The sequence below is a fragment of the Phacochoerus africanus genome, chromosome 3, assembly GCF_016906955.1.
Source record: "Phacochoerus africanus isolate WHEZ1 chromosome 3, ROS_Pafr_v1, whole genome shotgun sequence".
NCBI lineage: Eukaryota > Metazoa > Chordata > Mammalia > Artiodactyla > Suidae > Phacochoerus > Phacochoerus africanus.
Genome location: NC_062546.1, coordinates 120,373,084 through 120,389,472, shown reverse-complemented (window position 1 = coordinate 120,389,472; position 16,389 = coordinate 120,373,084). Strand labels below are relative to the sequence as shown.

General features: G+C 40.7%; 1 protein-coding gene across 1 annotated transcript; it reads left to right on the top strand.

The window, feature by feature from the left end:
- Positions 1–3,904: 3,904 nt before the first annotated feature.
- On the top strand, positions 3,905–14,651 carry LEPROTL1 (leptin receptor overlapping transcript like 1). Its single transcript, XM_047772551.1, has 4 exons — positions 3,905–4,040; positions 9,249–9,324; positions 11,323–11,509; positions 12,337–14,651. The coding sequence occupies exons 1-4, from the start codon at positions 4,025–4,027 to the stop codon at positions 12,451–12,453; spliced, it is 396 nt and encodes a 131-aa protein (XP_047628507.1). The 5' UTR covers positions 3,905–4,024; the 3' UTR covers positions 12,454–14,651.
- Positions 14,652–16,389: the final 1,738 nt, after the last annotated feature.

Genomic DNA, 16,389 nt, shown 5'->3' with positions numbered 1-16,389 from the left:
AGTTTCAGAAGCTCAGAACTTTTACACATTTCCTCCAACGTGGAGGCAGTGGGAATTTACAAGATATGAGGAGTAAAAACTAACACCTAAAGAAAGAACCAGCCAGACAAAACTGTTCTAAGAATGCTTAAGAATTATCTTTGAGGTCTGACATGTCTGGGGGAGAATTCCTTCATTCATTACTTCAACAAATACAGGATGAAGGCCTAGTATGTGTCAGGTGCTGTTTTAGGCTGGAGGCGACACCATCCCTGAACTCATGGAGCTCACATTGAGGAGAAATAGGACAAACAAATTAAATAGTAAGTTAGTAAACGAAGATGAAGTGATAAGTGCACTGATGGAAATAAAATAAGGTGATACAAAGAGACTGGGAGACAATCAGGGAGGACCTTGCTGAGGAAGTGATTTTGAAGCTTTGAGACCTGAATGATGGGGGAATATACATATCAGGGGAAGAGGCTTCTCCACCTGAGCAACAGTGGATGCAAAAGCCCTAGCTTTGTGTTTTGAGGAACACCGTTCACTAATTTGATGAGTATCTTAATATATTTAGTACCTACCACTACCTAACAGTACCTGCAGGCACTGTTCTAGGCACTGGAGATTCTGCAATGAATGAAACAAAATGTAGCGGTTGGAAGAGGCAAACAAAGCCAGTACAACTGAGGCAAAGTAAACTTGGAGAAAGTGGAACAAGAGAAGGGTAACAGTGGTGGCTTGGAGTGGGACTGAAATAAAGATAACAGAAGATAACCACATGTCAGGTTCAAGGTAACTGTCAAGACCCAAGTAGATGTCAAATAGACACTTGGATATACAAGTCTGGACTTCAAGGTAAGGTAAACTATGCAGTTGTTATCAAAATAAAAATAGTATTTAGTGCTACAGGAAGAGATACAATACATAGGATCCGGCATTGCTGCAGCTGAGGCATAAGCATAGGTCACAATTGCAGCTTGGATTCAATCTCCGGCCCAGGAACTTCTGTATGCCATGGGTGTGACTGGTGCGTGGGGGGGGGGGAGGAATTACAGCTTTACAAAACTGTGGAGAGTATTAAATCAGATAAATGTTTATAGCAGCTGCTCAATAAACAATAGCTCTCTTCCTCTCACCCTCATCCTATCTTTGCAAATTGAGGTGGGAAGATAAGCCATCTGAAAGAAAAGTTTTGAAACTTTGAAAGGTAACACTGATTAACTATTATATAAGAATATTTAGAGAACATTCAAAGGATGTAACATTAATGCTTAGATTCACTTGGAAAACTAATGAAGAAAATTCCTGACATTCTTTCTCAGACAATTACTATCAAGCTTTAATATGCATAGGACTCCTTTGGGATGCTGGCTACAGCTCCGATTAGACCCCTAGCCCAGGAACCTCCATATGCTGAGGGAGCGGCCCTAGAAAAGGCAAAGACAAAAAATCAAAAAAACTTGAGATTCCTGCACTCTGCCCGCAAAAGTTCTGATTCAGAGGTCTGGAGTGGGAGTTCCCATTGTGGTGCAGTGGAAACAAATCTGACTAGGAACCATGATGGTTGCAGGTTCAATCCCTGGCCTCGCTCAGTGGGTTAAGGATCTGGCGTTGCCGTGAGCTGTAGTGTAGTTAGAAGTTGTGGCTCAGATCCCACGTTGCTGTGGCTGTGGCGTAGGCTGGCAGCTACAGGTTCGATTACACCCCTAGCTTGGGAAACTCCACATGCCTCGGATGCAGCCCTAAAAAGCAAAATAAATAAATAAATAAAAGGTCTGGAGTAAGACCCAGGAATTTGCATTTTGAGGAAGCATCCAAAGACTTCTGTTGTAGTTGGTCTTTGAAATATAACATTTAGAAATATTGTTTTTAAGGTCTCAACTGACTCTAGACAACATTTTAGGCCAAAAAGTAGTCCTTAAGGCAGTGAGTGTTTTGTTTTGTTTTGCTTTTTGCTAAAACACTGTGGATCTCGTGGAAAAAGTCAAAAGAGCATCATCACTTAGAATTTCTTCATGATTAGGAATGCAAAAAAATATAGACCCTCCCCCTCCCGGTAACCTGAAGTTCAATCCCAGTTGCCCGTTAATATCATCAAGGACAAGTGTCTGTAATACCCATTTGTCTTCACAAGAGGAAATTAGGGGACTACCACTTTACTCAGCCACCAGGGCTTGAGGAAGCCCCCTAAAGCTTCCTAAAATGCAATCTTCCTCCCCACCCCCCAGCCAAGCTATGAGCCTATGAGATGAAATCCTATCACCCCATCACCACCCTCACAGATCAGCTACCTAGACTGTGTTCCTTCAACTATCCCTGCTTTCAAGGACACAATACCATGGAGCAAAACAAAAGGTATTAGTGGTGACAATTTGGGATGGAATTATGTACTTCAGGAATTCTACCTACTCCTTTCAAGATGGTTGGGGAGGAGAATGCATATGCCTGCTTCAATAGTTAGGGAAGGAGCTGGTGGTTCCCAGACCCTCTAAACAGAGCATTTCCATAGCATATGCTCAAGAGTGCCTTGTGTTTTGCTAGCACATCCTTAAATGGAAACTCTTCATGTTTCAAAAGACAGCCAAACTTTTTTGCAGTAACTCGAGTAGAAAAACAATTCTCCTCCACAAGGAGCAGAAGCCACTTGTTTTTTTAAAAAATTCTAATTTTGGAAGTTTCCTGGAGGGAAGAAGGTTGGACAACACCTTTAGCTTCCCAGAGCTCTCATTTTAAAGCATGCAGTTAAAATCTCGAACCATTCATTCCCAAAGTCTTATACACCAGTTAATTTTAGTCTGATAACGGAAAAGACTGAAAAATTCAAATTTATGTCACCCCCATGCCCCCCTCCATACTGCCACCTGTATCTTTTTAAATCCTTCGAAAGATTCTCATTGCTCAGATGAAAAAACAAAACTTCTTCTCTAGGACTCTGCTGTATTACCAATCTGGCTCACCTCAACCCCGATTAGCACCATTGGCCTTCTCTCCTCTCAACAGACCAAGCTCCAGGCTCCCACAGTTGGCCGCCAAAGCTCACCGCTGGCCCGCCCAGGCAGACACTATCCCCTCCCCTTAATGCCTTTCCCTTTGTCTCCTAGTTACACACCTGGTCATCCCCCTGTAGTCCCTTCCTCAGGGAAATCTCTTCTGATCTAATTCAAAGGCTTTAATAGGACTATCTACCGATTTTCCTAGCAATTATCATCGTTGCAATTTTACGCTTTTTCGAGTCATTCTCTCACCAAACCGCAAGTTCCTTAAGGGTAGAAGCCATACCTAGTTTTGCACACCTCGGTGCCCACCCCTATTCCCCACACATAGTAAATGTTCGATTTCTAGGATGACTTAAATAATTGTATTTGTACCTCTGCTTTCACCATTTTTGCTTAGCTCTGTTACTACCAAAAACCGATTCTCACAGACTCCCAAGAGCTCAGATTTGTATTAAATCCACCTGTTACTGGGTCCCGCCGCTCCTATCTCCGGAGGTGGGTCTCATCAGAACGCTAGCTCTGTGTCGGAAATCGAGGAGCTGCATGCAGACCAGTTAACTGGCTTTATTGTTCCTTTATCACAAGATGAAGAAGAGAGAGAACTGGTTGGGCTTTGAAGAATGCAAAAGGATCCCCCAAATGCCTCCCAAAGGACAATGGTCACTCTCGCTCCCTTCTCCTCCTTCAAAGGATGTAGGGGGTTGCGGGAACCACGATGGGGGCTCCAGAACAGAGCTTCCCTGACACTGCACGGAACACCGCGCAGCAGTCTCCACCACCCCGGAACCGGGCGGCGGCGGCGGCGGGAAGCCTCAAAGGGCAGCGACCGCGCAGGAGCGGAGGCGCGGAAGGAGGGGTCGGCCCGACCGCCCCCACCCCGGCGCGCCCCCCACACCCCCGCGCCCCCGCGCGAGCGCGAGCCGGCGGCGGAAGTGCTGTGTCGCGCACTTCCGGGTGTTGTCTGGACGCCGTCGCCGCGAGTCTCGGGTCTCCCCGCAGCTGCTGCCGCCGCCTGGGGTCCCGGAGACAGGAGCGACGTCACCGCCATGGCCGGCATCAAAGGTGAGCCTGGGGCGTTGGGCGCTGGAGGGCTGGGCTGCCGCCTCGAGGGACGTCGAGAGGGGCCCACACGGGCCCCGCACGCCGCCTCCCGGGGCCGGGCGCGCGCCGCGGAGTCCCTGCTCTGGTGGCCGACCCCCGCCCCCCGCCTTCACCTTCCCCGCCTTGGAGCCGAGGCGGGCACTGTGGCCTCGGGGCAAGGACGACGGGGTCGGAGGCTTCCCGGGCAGCCCCCACTTTCTGCTGAGCTCGGCAGCCTCGTTCCCACCACTCGCCCCCCGCCCGGAGAATGAAGTGGCTTCGGGGTGTTGGAGTCCCGCAACCGCTCGGGCCATCACATACGTTTTGCAGAGTTCGCATCCGAGAGCGAGGCGGGCTGAGTGTGGTTTCGAGGGGGATGAGGTCGCTAGAGATGCCAGTTGTGGAAAATCAGTGTCATTTCCCAGTTAAAGGCACAAGTGCGGTCTTTGCTGAGTCGAACTGAGTCCCCCAGAAATGCCCTGGAAGGACTCAGGGATGCTTCTTTCCCAAACCTTGGGCATCACATCCACTTGCACTCGGAGTTTTATGCTCCGAAAACGGATGCATTTTGATTTGTGGTGTTGGTCTGAGAGGTTAGACCCTGTGGGCGACCCCAAAGGCCCCTGTTCCCTGCCCTCTCCAGAGTTGCACGTCGAGGCTTTTCACGTTTCGAAGTTTTTATTCAGTTGGGTTTTTTAAAGTACTCATTTATTCGCATATTCCCTTTAGAGATACGGAATGTTGCATTCTTTCCAACTCTGGTAGTTTTGTTGGCGTGGTTAGAAGCACATACCATTAACAGTGTTTTTAACTTAATTCTTGACAACTAGTTACATTGATTTCCTGACCTGCGGCTTTGTAGAAGAGGCAGGCAAGCAGGAAGTGAAGAACTTTAATAGCGGTGTTTTTCTCTATTTTTTTTTCCATTTTCTTTATGGAGAACTTTGTTGAGCTTCTTTCCCAGTCTCATTTTTACTGTTTATTAATTTGTAACATCTGAAAACATTTCATTTCCCAGAAAACATTGTCAGTTGAGCACCTGAGGTACTTTTCAGTCTTCTTTTGAACTATAATAGATAGACCTTTTAAAATCCTTATGTGAAAGATAGTTATGGTAGAATGCTGTGCTTTATAGGATGTTGACAATTTCCCAGGTTTTCTCCGTTTCTTTACTGTCAGTAAATATAGGGGTCTCTCTCTTGGGAAAATAACTTTGTAATTGTGGACCTTGAAAAATATTAATCACCTGAAAGTGTCTCAAATGGAATTGTACTTACACTTTTGGTTTCAGTAAGATTTTCTGATTGTTACCACTGTTTATCAGGATGTTTTCTTCCAGTTGGCTCATCTTTATATTAGGTGGGAGTGTTATCATTGAATTCGTGACTTATTTCTTAAACCATTGGCCTGTTACTCTGTTAAATACTGGATTTTTCTGGTCATTCTCAAGTTAGGGAATTGGTCCCTTCTCCTAATCTCTTTGTAATGGTGGAACCAGCACCTAGTTGATCTCTTGAGAGATTAGATAATTGGGCTGTTCCATCCCTGGCCTTCAGGCTTTGGGAGGAGAAACCAGACTCATAAGTTTTGCCTTCTGAATGTTGCATCACTCAATTACAGTATAAAATTTTGTCTTGTTGATGGGTCACTTAGGACAACCATTTATACACAAATGATGAAGTTTGTATATAAATCAGCCTAGTTGCTGATTTTATAAGATTGGAGAAACTTTACAACTTTTGAGAACACTTTTGAGCAGTCTATTTAGCTCCTTTGGCATTTATCTCATCCTATATGACTAGGAGTTAGATGTCACATAAAATTATTTTTGATACCTGACTCGTACCTCATTTTAGTTTCTTGATTTTTTTTTTAAGAAAATTATCTTCAGTTACTTTTTAGGAGTGTACTCAAAGAATTTAGACTCTTTTTTGACTATAAGAACTTAAGTAATTGTTCTGTCATAGAACCTAGTTAACCTCAGCGAGCAAGTCCTAAGGCTATTTATCTCTTGGCCAAGATAATCACAGATCTGATATGCCTTTTGAGATTTTTATGCCCGATTTAACCTTTTTTTTTTTTTTTTTTTTCAGTTTCCTCTGTCCAGAGGGCAAATTTTGCTTGTATGCAGCTCTCCCTCTTATTTCTCATTTGTTTCCATATGGGAACAAAATAAGCCTACCATATTTTTTCATCACAAGATACAGATAACAGCAGTCACTTCCCAGAAAACAAAGTTACTTTTTACTTTTTACTAAACTTTGTTCTGGGTACTTTTATTGCCTATTGAGATATATATATGATTCTTTAAAATAAGAAGGTTTTATTCCACCAGAATTCACACACAATTGTCACAAAAAACGAATGACTTCTGAATAAGAGCCTAAGTATCTGTTTATAAAGAATAGTAGCTTTAGGAATTCCCACTGTGGTGCAGCAGAAACAAATCCATCTAGTATCCATGATAATGTGGGTTTGATGACTTGCTCAGTGGGTCAGGGATCAGGCGTTGCCACCGTGAGCTGTGGTGTAGGTCACAGACGAAGCTTGGATCCTGAGTTGGTGTGGCTGTGGTGTAGGCCGGCAGCTGCAGCTCCAATTTGATACTTAGCCTGGAAACTTCCATATGCTGTGAGTGAGGCCCTAAAAAGCAAAATAAAAGAATAGTAGCTTTAGTGTGTGGGGCTTTGAGACATCTATTTTCTCTGTTTCCTTCAAGATTCTAAGATATGTTCTGGATAAATGGCTTTCGAATAAATAAGACATTATTATAGTGATGAATTTAGCTGTTTAGCAGTTACATCTCAAAAAGTGGAGGTGGTTTTTTACTTCTTTCGTATGTCTTGTAACAAGTATATATAGTGTTCAGAGAAGTGTTTGTATTTTTTACCTAGTCCAGCTCTTACGGAAGAAAGAACTGACACTAAGAGAACTTACTTGGTCAGCTCATAAGTGGCTGGTAGGAGCTGGGACCCAGGGCCTCCTGACTCTCCGTTAGGTGCTGTTTCTGTTCTGCTACATTGGGTTCTCCTCTCTTTATTTTCATCTCCCTCTCTCTTCCCTTTCATTCCTTTCCTTCATTCTGCAAATATTTATTATTGAGTGTTAAGAGCTAAAGCCTGAGCATCAACCACAGAATTTTTCCCTGCTCTTGTGATGCGAACAGCTTTAGAAGGAAAGCCAAATAGAAATAAATCAGTATAACATCACAGCTGTGATCGATGAGTACAGGGGAAGCGTACAGAGAAAGAGTATCCACACAGGCCTATGCCTCAGCCTGGAATGTTCCCCCAGATAGCCACGTAATTGATTCCCATCTTCATTTCATATAGGTCTCAGAAGTCGCCTCCTCAGAGGTGTCTTCCTGGCCACTGTGTCTAGAGTAGCACTCCCACCCCCTTACTCGAAAAAATTCATAGCATTTGACATTTATTTGCTTACTTTTTTAAAATCCCTTTATTCTTCAACCACAACTAAGCTTCATGAGAGCTGGAGCTTTGATTTCTTTTCATTGCTCTGCCTCCAGTGTCAGAAACGGTGTGTGACACATTTTAGGTGCTTAATAGATATTTGCTGAATGAATGAATAAACGTAAATAGGGAGAATTGGTTTAGTCAGGGGGGTTGGGAAATTTTCACTGAGAAAGAGGGGCCTGGGCTGAGATCTGAAGGAAAAATAGTTCTTGGTGGAAAGAGGCAAGGACTGGGACAAGAATGCAAGCTCTGTGAAGGAGATACAGCCTGGCCTTGTTTATTAACATGTCCCCATCACCGTTAGGCTTTCTGTAGATGTTTCTTGCATGAAAAGAGTGAATGGAAATGTGCTTGAGGTAGAAGGGACAGCATATGTAAAGGCCCTGTGGGTGAGGGAGCCGGCCGATTTCCAGGGAAAGGAAGGGGACTGGTGCAGCTTCAGGGCTGAGACCAAGGGCTGCCAGCGTGGGGTGAGGTGTGTCCTCACAAGGCATCAGGACCAGCTTATGAGAACCTGTCTTGAACCAGACAAAACAAATGGTAAACTCAGTATTTTTCTCACTGTTTACATCACATTTCCTTGTAAACCTGAGGTTCCTCATCTGCCATAAATTAAAGTACAAGTGTTTCTTTTTCTTTTCTGTGCGTAACTGAAAATATAATGGCATTAAGGCCTAAGTGAATGTGTTCAGGGTTGACACGACCTACATCAGTGATCTGAATGAAAACTAAATCTGCCTGGCTCCCATGTCAGTGAATGTCCTTGATTATGACCATTTTAATTCGGAGAAGTGTATCAGTAGTACTGAGCAGTATTTAACTCCTTTAGTGTTAATTTTGGTTTGTATATGTTGGATTTTGTCTCCGTAACTTGTTGACTTTCAACAGCTCTTCTGAGTTTTAACATTTCTGTTAAAGCTAACAGACTGCATTCTTTTTTTTTTTTTTTAAAGATCTAGGTTGTTCTCTTAGCCACTGTAGTTGCAGAAATATAGGTTATATGGAACTCAAAGATGAATTGATTATTTATTTCTTTGCTTAATTATAGGTCATTGATTAATTATGCATATTCAAGAAGGTTGTTTCTGCTTGCTGATAACATATGAAAACACTATAATATAACACTTTGTGTAGGTTTGTGTGGGTGTGACTTTAGAAACTATATTTCACCTATAGAATGCATCACTTGTGATAATGTCTTAAAATAGTGATACCGCAGAGGGATTATTCCTATTATCCTGAACATTTTCTAATGTGTAGGAACTTAAGAAACCCAACTATAGTTTTTCGAACTATTTAAAGATCTGTAGCAACATTAATTGATTGAGATTATTGACTACAGATATCCTTGGACACCCTTTCATCTGTGCAAGTTGGGGGTGTACGTGCAAGAAGCAGTAACTGATCAGGAGAGGTTTTCCCCTAGACGAAGCTTCTCAAGTCCAGTAAAGCTGACTGCAAGAGGTCAGGGCTTTGAAAATCAGTATTGCTTTCTTTTTCTTTGAAGATGCCACAAAAGACTAATTCTGAAACCGGATAACATCAGCTTTTGACTTACTTTCAATACATTTTGTTTTTTTCATTTGTTTTGTTTTGTCTTTGCTTCTGGGATCCCAGGTAATGTTCAGACTGTGAATGGTAATATTAATTTAAAATAGTATTAGTTTAATTTTCTTGATATTTCTGTTTGACTTTTTATCATTTACTTTATTTGCAGCTTTGATTAGTTTGTCCTTTGGAGGAGCAATTGGGCTGATGTTTTTGATGCTTGGATGTGCCCTTCCAATATACAAGTATGTAACATTTTTGTCTTTTTGAGTGTTTAAGCATAATTTTTTTTACTGAAATAGAAGTAATCCTGAGAAATAGTCATTTACCAAGGACAAACTTTAAGTCTTCACCTAAAATTTGTTTGTAAAAATTTTAGGACAGCAGTGTACAAAAAAGCCTTTGGCTATTGTTCCTTGACTACTGCTAAGTCCTTAATGGCAGAATAACTGTGAGCAGAGTTAAGAGCAACTGACAAAGAAAAAAAAGTCATGTAAACAATTACTATCCTTAGGACAGAAAGAACTTTTAAAAATTAGTAGGATAAATTATTAAAAAAATATATAGACAATTCAATAGGAAAATAAACAACAGATACGGAAAAAAGCACATTAAAATATACTCAGCCTCACTCAAAATTAAATGAAATCCATTAGCAAAGATAAAAGATAAGGCCAAATAAGAATTGTCATGTACTATGGGTAGAAGTTTACATAGGTACAATTCTGGGAAGCTGGTTTACAGCTAGCTCTCAAAATGTATGTTTTATTTGAAGCAGCCATTCCACTTCTTAGAATTACTCATACAAATGTACTTGCAGATGTTAGCAAAGATGTGTAGTTGGGGGAGAGTATGGATGTTCATGGTAGCCTTGTTTATAATAACAACAACAAGAACAAACCCTGAAAGCATTCTGAAAGTCTGTCAAAAGAAAAATGGTAAATTCTAGTTCATCTGTTAGTGGAAATACTAGGCAATTTTGAAAAGAATGAGGAGGAGTTCCCTTGAAGTGCAGTGGGTTAAGTATCTGGCATTATCACTGCAGCAACTTGGGTCATTGCTGTGGCATGGGTTCCATCGTGGTCCAGGAACTTCCACATGCTGGAGGCATGCCAAAAGCTGAATGAAGAAGAGCTGTGTTTGCTAATATGTGGAACAGGATATATTGTTAAATGAAAAAGTGCAGTGATTCATTCACATTTTTACAGTTTATCTATGTGGAAATACGGAAAGATCCACATCAGTAGGAGAGTAGGAAGGAGAAAGCAGGGAAGGCACAGGCAACCTTGATTTTTCACTTTTTGTGCCTTTGTATTTTTGGCATGCTTTTCCCCTTCTTTCCATTTTTTATTCTTAAAATATTTAGGAAAAGATTTTTAGAAAAAAAGAAAGATAAATCTTGCTTATCATGAGCCCTAAGTGCAAGTAAATCTCCATTATGATGTTTATTTTATTTTATGGCAGTTTTAAAAGCTATCTCTCTCTCTCTTTTTCTTTTTTTTTTTGTCTGCAGCATATGCGAGTTCCCACACTAAGGGTCAAATCAGAACTGTAGCTACTGGTCTACAGTTCTGAGCCACGTCTGCGACCCACACCACAGCTCATAGCAGTGCCAGATCCTTAACCTAATGAGCAAACCTCCTGGTTCCTAGTCAGATTCCTAGTTAACTACTGAGTCACGATGGGAATTCCTTTTTTCTATATTTTGATTTCAGTATTTTGGGAGTTCCTAAGTGACCTAAGAAAAGTTTGGGGGATATTCAAGTTTCAGACTAAGGCAAGATATTAGAAGTCAAGGGCATGAATCTTGAATTTTAAAAACTACTGAATTAATAATCCCACTTTTCATATGCCTTTTTACTATAACCTAAAATGAAAAAATTCCTTTTTACTCTGGGCTTTGATTCCAACTGTTACAGTTCATAAAGCATTTTCTTATAATTTAAGGAATATTTACTCATTGTATCATAATTAATTTTAAAAATACTATGACTCTAATTGTTTCTCTTTTCAGTGCTCGGATTATAGCTTTTCTTTCTTTTCTTTTTTCTGGCTGTGCCCATGGCATGTGAAAGTTCCAGGGCCAGGGGTCAAACCTGTGCCAAGCCATTACAGTGACAATGCCAGTTCCTTAACCTGCTGCACCATGAAGAAACTCCCTATGTCATATTTTATACCTTGCAGTATGTAGGAAAATGACAAAGATAGCAAAAACTTACATTAATTTATTTTTCTTTTTTTAGCCAATACTGGCCCCTCTTTGTTCTGTTTTTTTATATCCTTTCACCTATTCCATACTGCATAGCAAGAAGATTAGTGGATGATACAGATGCTATGAGTAACGCCTGTAAGGAACTTGCCATATTTCTCACAACAGGCATTGTGGTCTCAGCTTTTGGACTCCCTATTGTATTTGCCAGAGCACACCTGGTAAGTGAAAGCATTTTTCTACACAGGATTTTACATCAGACTGGGTCGAGTTTCTCTCAGAAAAAAAGGTTTTTGTTAAATGACATGAAAAAGAGACCAGGGACATAGGAGCCTAGAGAATAAGAGATAAAAATCTTACTCTTGTTGTTAACTGATGAAAATATTGGGGAGCATTAGCAGCAAGAGTTGGCTTGCCAATACTTCGATCTCAACCAGCGCCAAACATCCCACAGGGCTGCCCTGTACAGCTTAAAACATGGAAGGCTGGAGATCTTGTGTTTTCTGCAGGTGGGAGAGTACCGAACATTAGAAGGGGCCTCCTGGACTCCCCAGGCAGATTCACTCCTCCGCCTCTGGGGAGATAGAGACTGCAGAGAGGACAGGCTGGCACCCTTGCACCTGAAGAGGGCAATTACTCCCCTGCCTCTTTAAAAGAATGTCCCCAAGTGTGTCTGCATCTCTTGATACTTTAAATTGAATCTGCTCTCTAGATAAAAATTTTTAGATTCACTAAAGAAGAGTTGGAACAGATTGATCTGTAAACAGAAAATTGTGGAGTTCTACACTGCCTCCTCATAGGCCAGAAGGCAAGCTTGCTTTTGAATAATTATTCATCTTTCATGACTTTCTGTCTCTTTAAAGGAACTGGAGCTAGACAAGAACAGCAATGTAGAAGTACCATTAAGTGTTCTGCAGTGTCAGAGTTATCACTACAAGTCCCTTTGTTCTGGATCATGATTGGAATACAGCTAGAGCCTTGATTCGCTCTTCATTTCCTTGTTGTTTTTCCTGTCTATTAACTGACCGTTTCTGTCTAATGTCCACAGATTGAGTGGGGAGCTTGTGCACTTGTCCTCACAGGAAACACAGTCATCTTTGCAACTATCCTGGGCTTTTTCTTGGTCTTTGGAAGCAATGATGACTTCAGCTGGCAGCAGTGGTGAAAGGAGTTAATGAACTATTGTCACAGGGACTTCCTGTCATTTCTCGGCCGACAGTGCACACGGGAGATGGGGCGGTGATGCTGAGCAGTGCAGCAGGCCTCCTGGGGGCATTTCAGGTGCTCCCGGCTCACTTGCATTGTAAGCATACTATTTTCAGAGACTTGCTGAAGGATTAAAAGGATTTTCTCTTTTGGAAAAGCTTGACTGATTTCACACTTATCTCTAGTATGCTTTCTGTGGTGTCCTGCTGAATTTAAATATTTATGTGTTTTCCCTGTTCAGTTTTTGTTTAATCAATATACAATGTTAAACATTATTTAAATGTAATAACCACATTTGCATTGGTTGGGAATTAGAGTTCTGCTGGCTGTTACTGGGTTAAAGTTGTTTATTTTTTCCTTAAAATTATTTAATTTCCATGCCTACACAAAGTTATAAAAATAATATTTTTTCAATCAGTCAGGTTGACATCACTCCCAATTTTATGTAAACATGCAGACCATTAGCATACCTTATAGACTCTTTTCTCAGTGCAAATATAGCTGCATTGATACCTCACAGGGGCCAAATATTAATGCAGTGCCCTCCATAAGCGGTTGCTGGTTTTGCCAGAAAGCAGGTGTTTTGTGAATTGAAAATTATTTTACAGAATTGCTACAGAGGAGTGCTTTTATTCTCAATTGTTAGAAGAATTTATTGTTAAAGGTAGGGTGTGAAAACAGATGTTTGAGATATGGTTTTTATTTATGTTTATTATAGTTAAAGTAGAGTGAGTTGCATTGTGGGAAGAAACAGCATTGGAATTCTGTTTTTTGAATCCTGTTTCTATTTATAAGTGAAATTTTTGATCTTCTTTCAGCCTTTAATGTCTTATGTGAGTAAAGGGACACATGGGACTAGTACTGACGTGGCAAAGTTGTATGTTTGCATCCTACATAGAAAGTCTTTCCCTGCTTCCTCTTTTTAACTTATTTTATACATTGTATATATTGAGTAAAATAACTTTTCCAGTATGATTTAATAACACGTTAAATTAGAGGTGCTTAATGCACCTGGAAGGTGATTGCTACACCATACATTCAGAGTACCCCTGCCTTCGAGGCCTTGACGTGATTAACACGTCATTCATGTATTAATAGCTCAAGATTTAGACCATGTCATTGTACTTCTTATTCCCTAAGGTTATATCGTAATGTAATTTTAAAAAATTTAAGACGTGTTTCTTGTATACCTCTCAGCTGTGTTGATTTTTACTTTCACCCTCATAGATCTGCTGTTTCCTTTTATAAATGGCCTTGATTGTGTGAATTAATGCAGAATAGCCAAATTCAGCTGCATAGCAGCTTCAGACACAAACCTGACCAAAAAATTCCCAGTAACCAGGCATGATCAAATTGTAGTGGTCGTCTGCATCTCACAATTATCAGTGCTTTTTTCAGAAGCTAGTTATACAGATGTTCAAGGTGGCCTGATGGTATTTTGTTAAAGACATTTGTTTGTATGTTTGTTTGGTGTACTTACATCAATAGTTTTGCCTTCAGACAAAACTGAGTAATCATGACAAGCTATCTTTCGTTGTTTTATAAAGTTGATTTCTCCAAAAATGGGAACAAAGTATGAGTTTGTTCAGCTTTTTACTAAAGATGTCTGAACACCACAGGTTTTATTGCCTAACCCAGGTAGCTACTTTTAGCTGTGAGATAGGAAGCAGCATGACATGCCCGCACGTGGCCAGCACCCTTACACACAGGCTGAAAATGGCTCATGGTATGACCCTGTGGTAGATTTGAAGAGCAAGGGCCAGGTCCATGTGGACTAGGCAGCTGGTAACACAGTTGGGAACTCAGTGCCTGTGATCTACTCAGTTTTGTTGAATTTTTTGTTTGTTTTTGCCGAAAGTACATTTTCTGGTCCTTCCCCATTTTCTGTTCTAGAATGTCAGTGCAGGGCACTGCTACTATTTTATTTACTTGGCCATAGATTCTTTTTCTAACAGCTGCGTATTCTTCCTGTATACTAATCGCACTGGCAGCATTGTGTCCCTGACCTTGCACACTAGCTTGACATAGTGCTGTCTCTGATTTCTAGGCTAATTACTTAAGGTATGAATTTTCCATAGAATGTGCACTGATCCTGCATTGCCATTCTTCTATGGAAAGAAAACTTTTGATGATGAAACAATAAAGATTTTAAATATCTGTTTTAGTTTGTGGGTGTTTTTGAAATGAAAATATACAACACACTTCAGTTCCTGAAGTGTATTATCCCATAATGTGATATAAAGCAAGGGTGATGTTAGATATAAGGTTAGACTTGCAGAAGTTTCACTTCCAAAATAAAATTGAAGCCATAGTAATAAATAAAACGAAGCCCTAGGCTATTATAATAAAAGGATTGATAATCTCAGGGAGTAGAATTTTTACCTAAGCTTTTATAAAATCAGCCATGGAAGGTCTTGTTGACGTAAAAAACTACTGGCCATCTAAAGTCAAGGTTGTGTTATAATTGTTCTTAAAGTTTCAGAACCTTTTTTATGACTACATGTTATTTATAATTATTCATCAGAGCATTTTGCTTTTTGCAAACATTTCAAACAGTTTAAGAAAAAATAAAAGTGTCTGTGTGGTATACTATAAACAGAGAAAACTACTATTCTCCTTTATCAAACATGAATCTTTTCCTAAATTGTCCTAGTTATAATCTCATTATACTTAAAAAAAAAAAGTCAAGTCATAGATTCTTAGTGTCTGCTTTAATATGATTTTTTGGGAGCTTTGTGAAAATAGTCCAGATTTTTTAAGTAAACTCTAGAATATTTATATTGAATGTGACTAGATGCCTAAGTTTCAGGTAACTTTAAATCAGCACATCTACTTTAACAAGTAGCAAGCAACATTACTATTAAGTGATATGTATGTTTTAGACCTCAGCAGGCTTTTGATACATAAAATTGGTGGGAGTTTTCAAAGTCATATTCTTCAACAGAAAATATTTGGGAGGAGTTCCTGCTGTAACACAGGAACTCCTCCCAAATAGGAGATATAGCATTGATCTATTGTTGTCTCTGTGATGGTTCAGGTTCAAGCCCCAGCCCTGGGAACTTCCACATGCTGTGGGTGTGGCCAAAAAAAGAAAAAAGAGGGGTTTCTGTGGTGGAACAGTAGTAACAAACCTGAGTAGTATCCATGAGGACTCAGGTTCAATTCCTGGCCTCACTTAGTGAGTTGAGGATCCAGCGTTGCTGTGAGCTGTGGGGTAGGTCGCAGATGTGGCTTGGATCCCGAATTGCTGTGGCATAGGCCAGTGACTACAGGTCCAATTTGACTCCTAGCCTAGGAACTTCCATATGCCTCGGGTGTGGCCCTAAAAAAGACGAAACAGGAAAAAGAGAAAAGATTTGAAAACTCATGTTTTTACTGCAGGCCTCCTAATTTTCTGGCAGTCCCAGGAAAGAGTACATATTCTGCAAAATAAGTATTCTGGAGTTGCCCTGTGGCTCAGCAGGTTAACGATCTGGTGTTGTCGCTGCTATGGCACGGGTTCAGTTCCTGGCCCAGGAACTTCCACATTTTGTGAGGCACCCCCAAAAAAACTGTCCTTGTTAACTGTCTATCAGAGAAGGGGGTGGTGAGAGGGAGCACCGGGTCACAGACCGCTATCTGACTTCTGAGATCTTAAATCTCTCTTCACCGTTTGTTATCTCTCTTCACTGTTTTCAGTTGCCAGAAACTCTAGAGATGGAGACAGTTTTGCAGTTTATTTTTATCGGAAGCATTGTACTGTGTATTTTGCATCCAGTCTTTGAAGATTATCCGAATTCATCCCTGGGTTTAGAACTCTATACTGTAGTCACAACAATTTAGATGTTAACTCTTAATCCTGTAAATTCCAGTTGGAGAGAACAAAACAGCGGGAGTCAAAAACTGTTCCCACGAG

Coding starts and splice junctions, on each gene's coding strand:
- LEPROTL1 (XM_047772551.1), top strand. Junction 9,325..11,322: donor TGTGCCCTTCCAATATACAA/GTATGTAACATT, acceptor TTCTTTTTTTAG/CCAATACTGGCCCCTCTTTG. Junction 11,510..12,336: donor TATTTGCCAGAGCACACCTG/GTAAGTGAAAGC, acceptor TAATGTCCACAG/ATTGAGTGGGGAGCTTGTGC.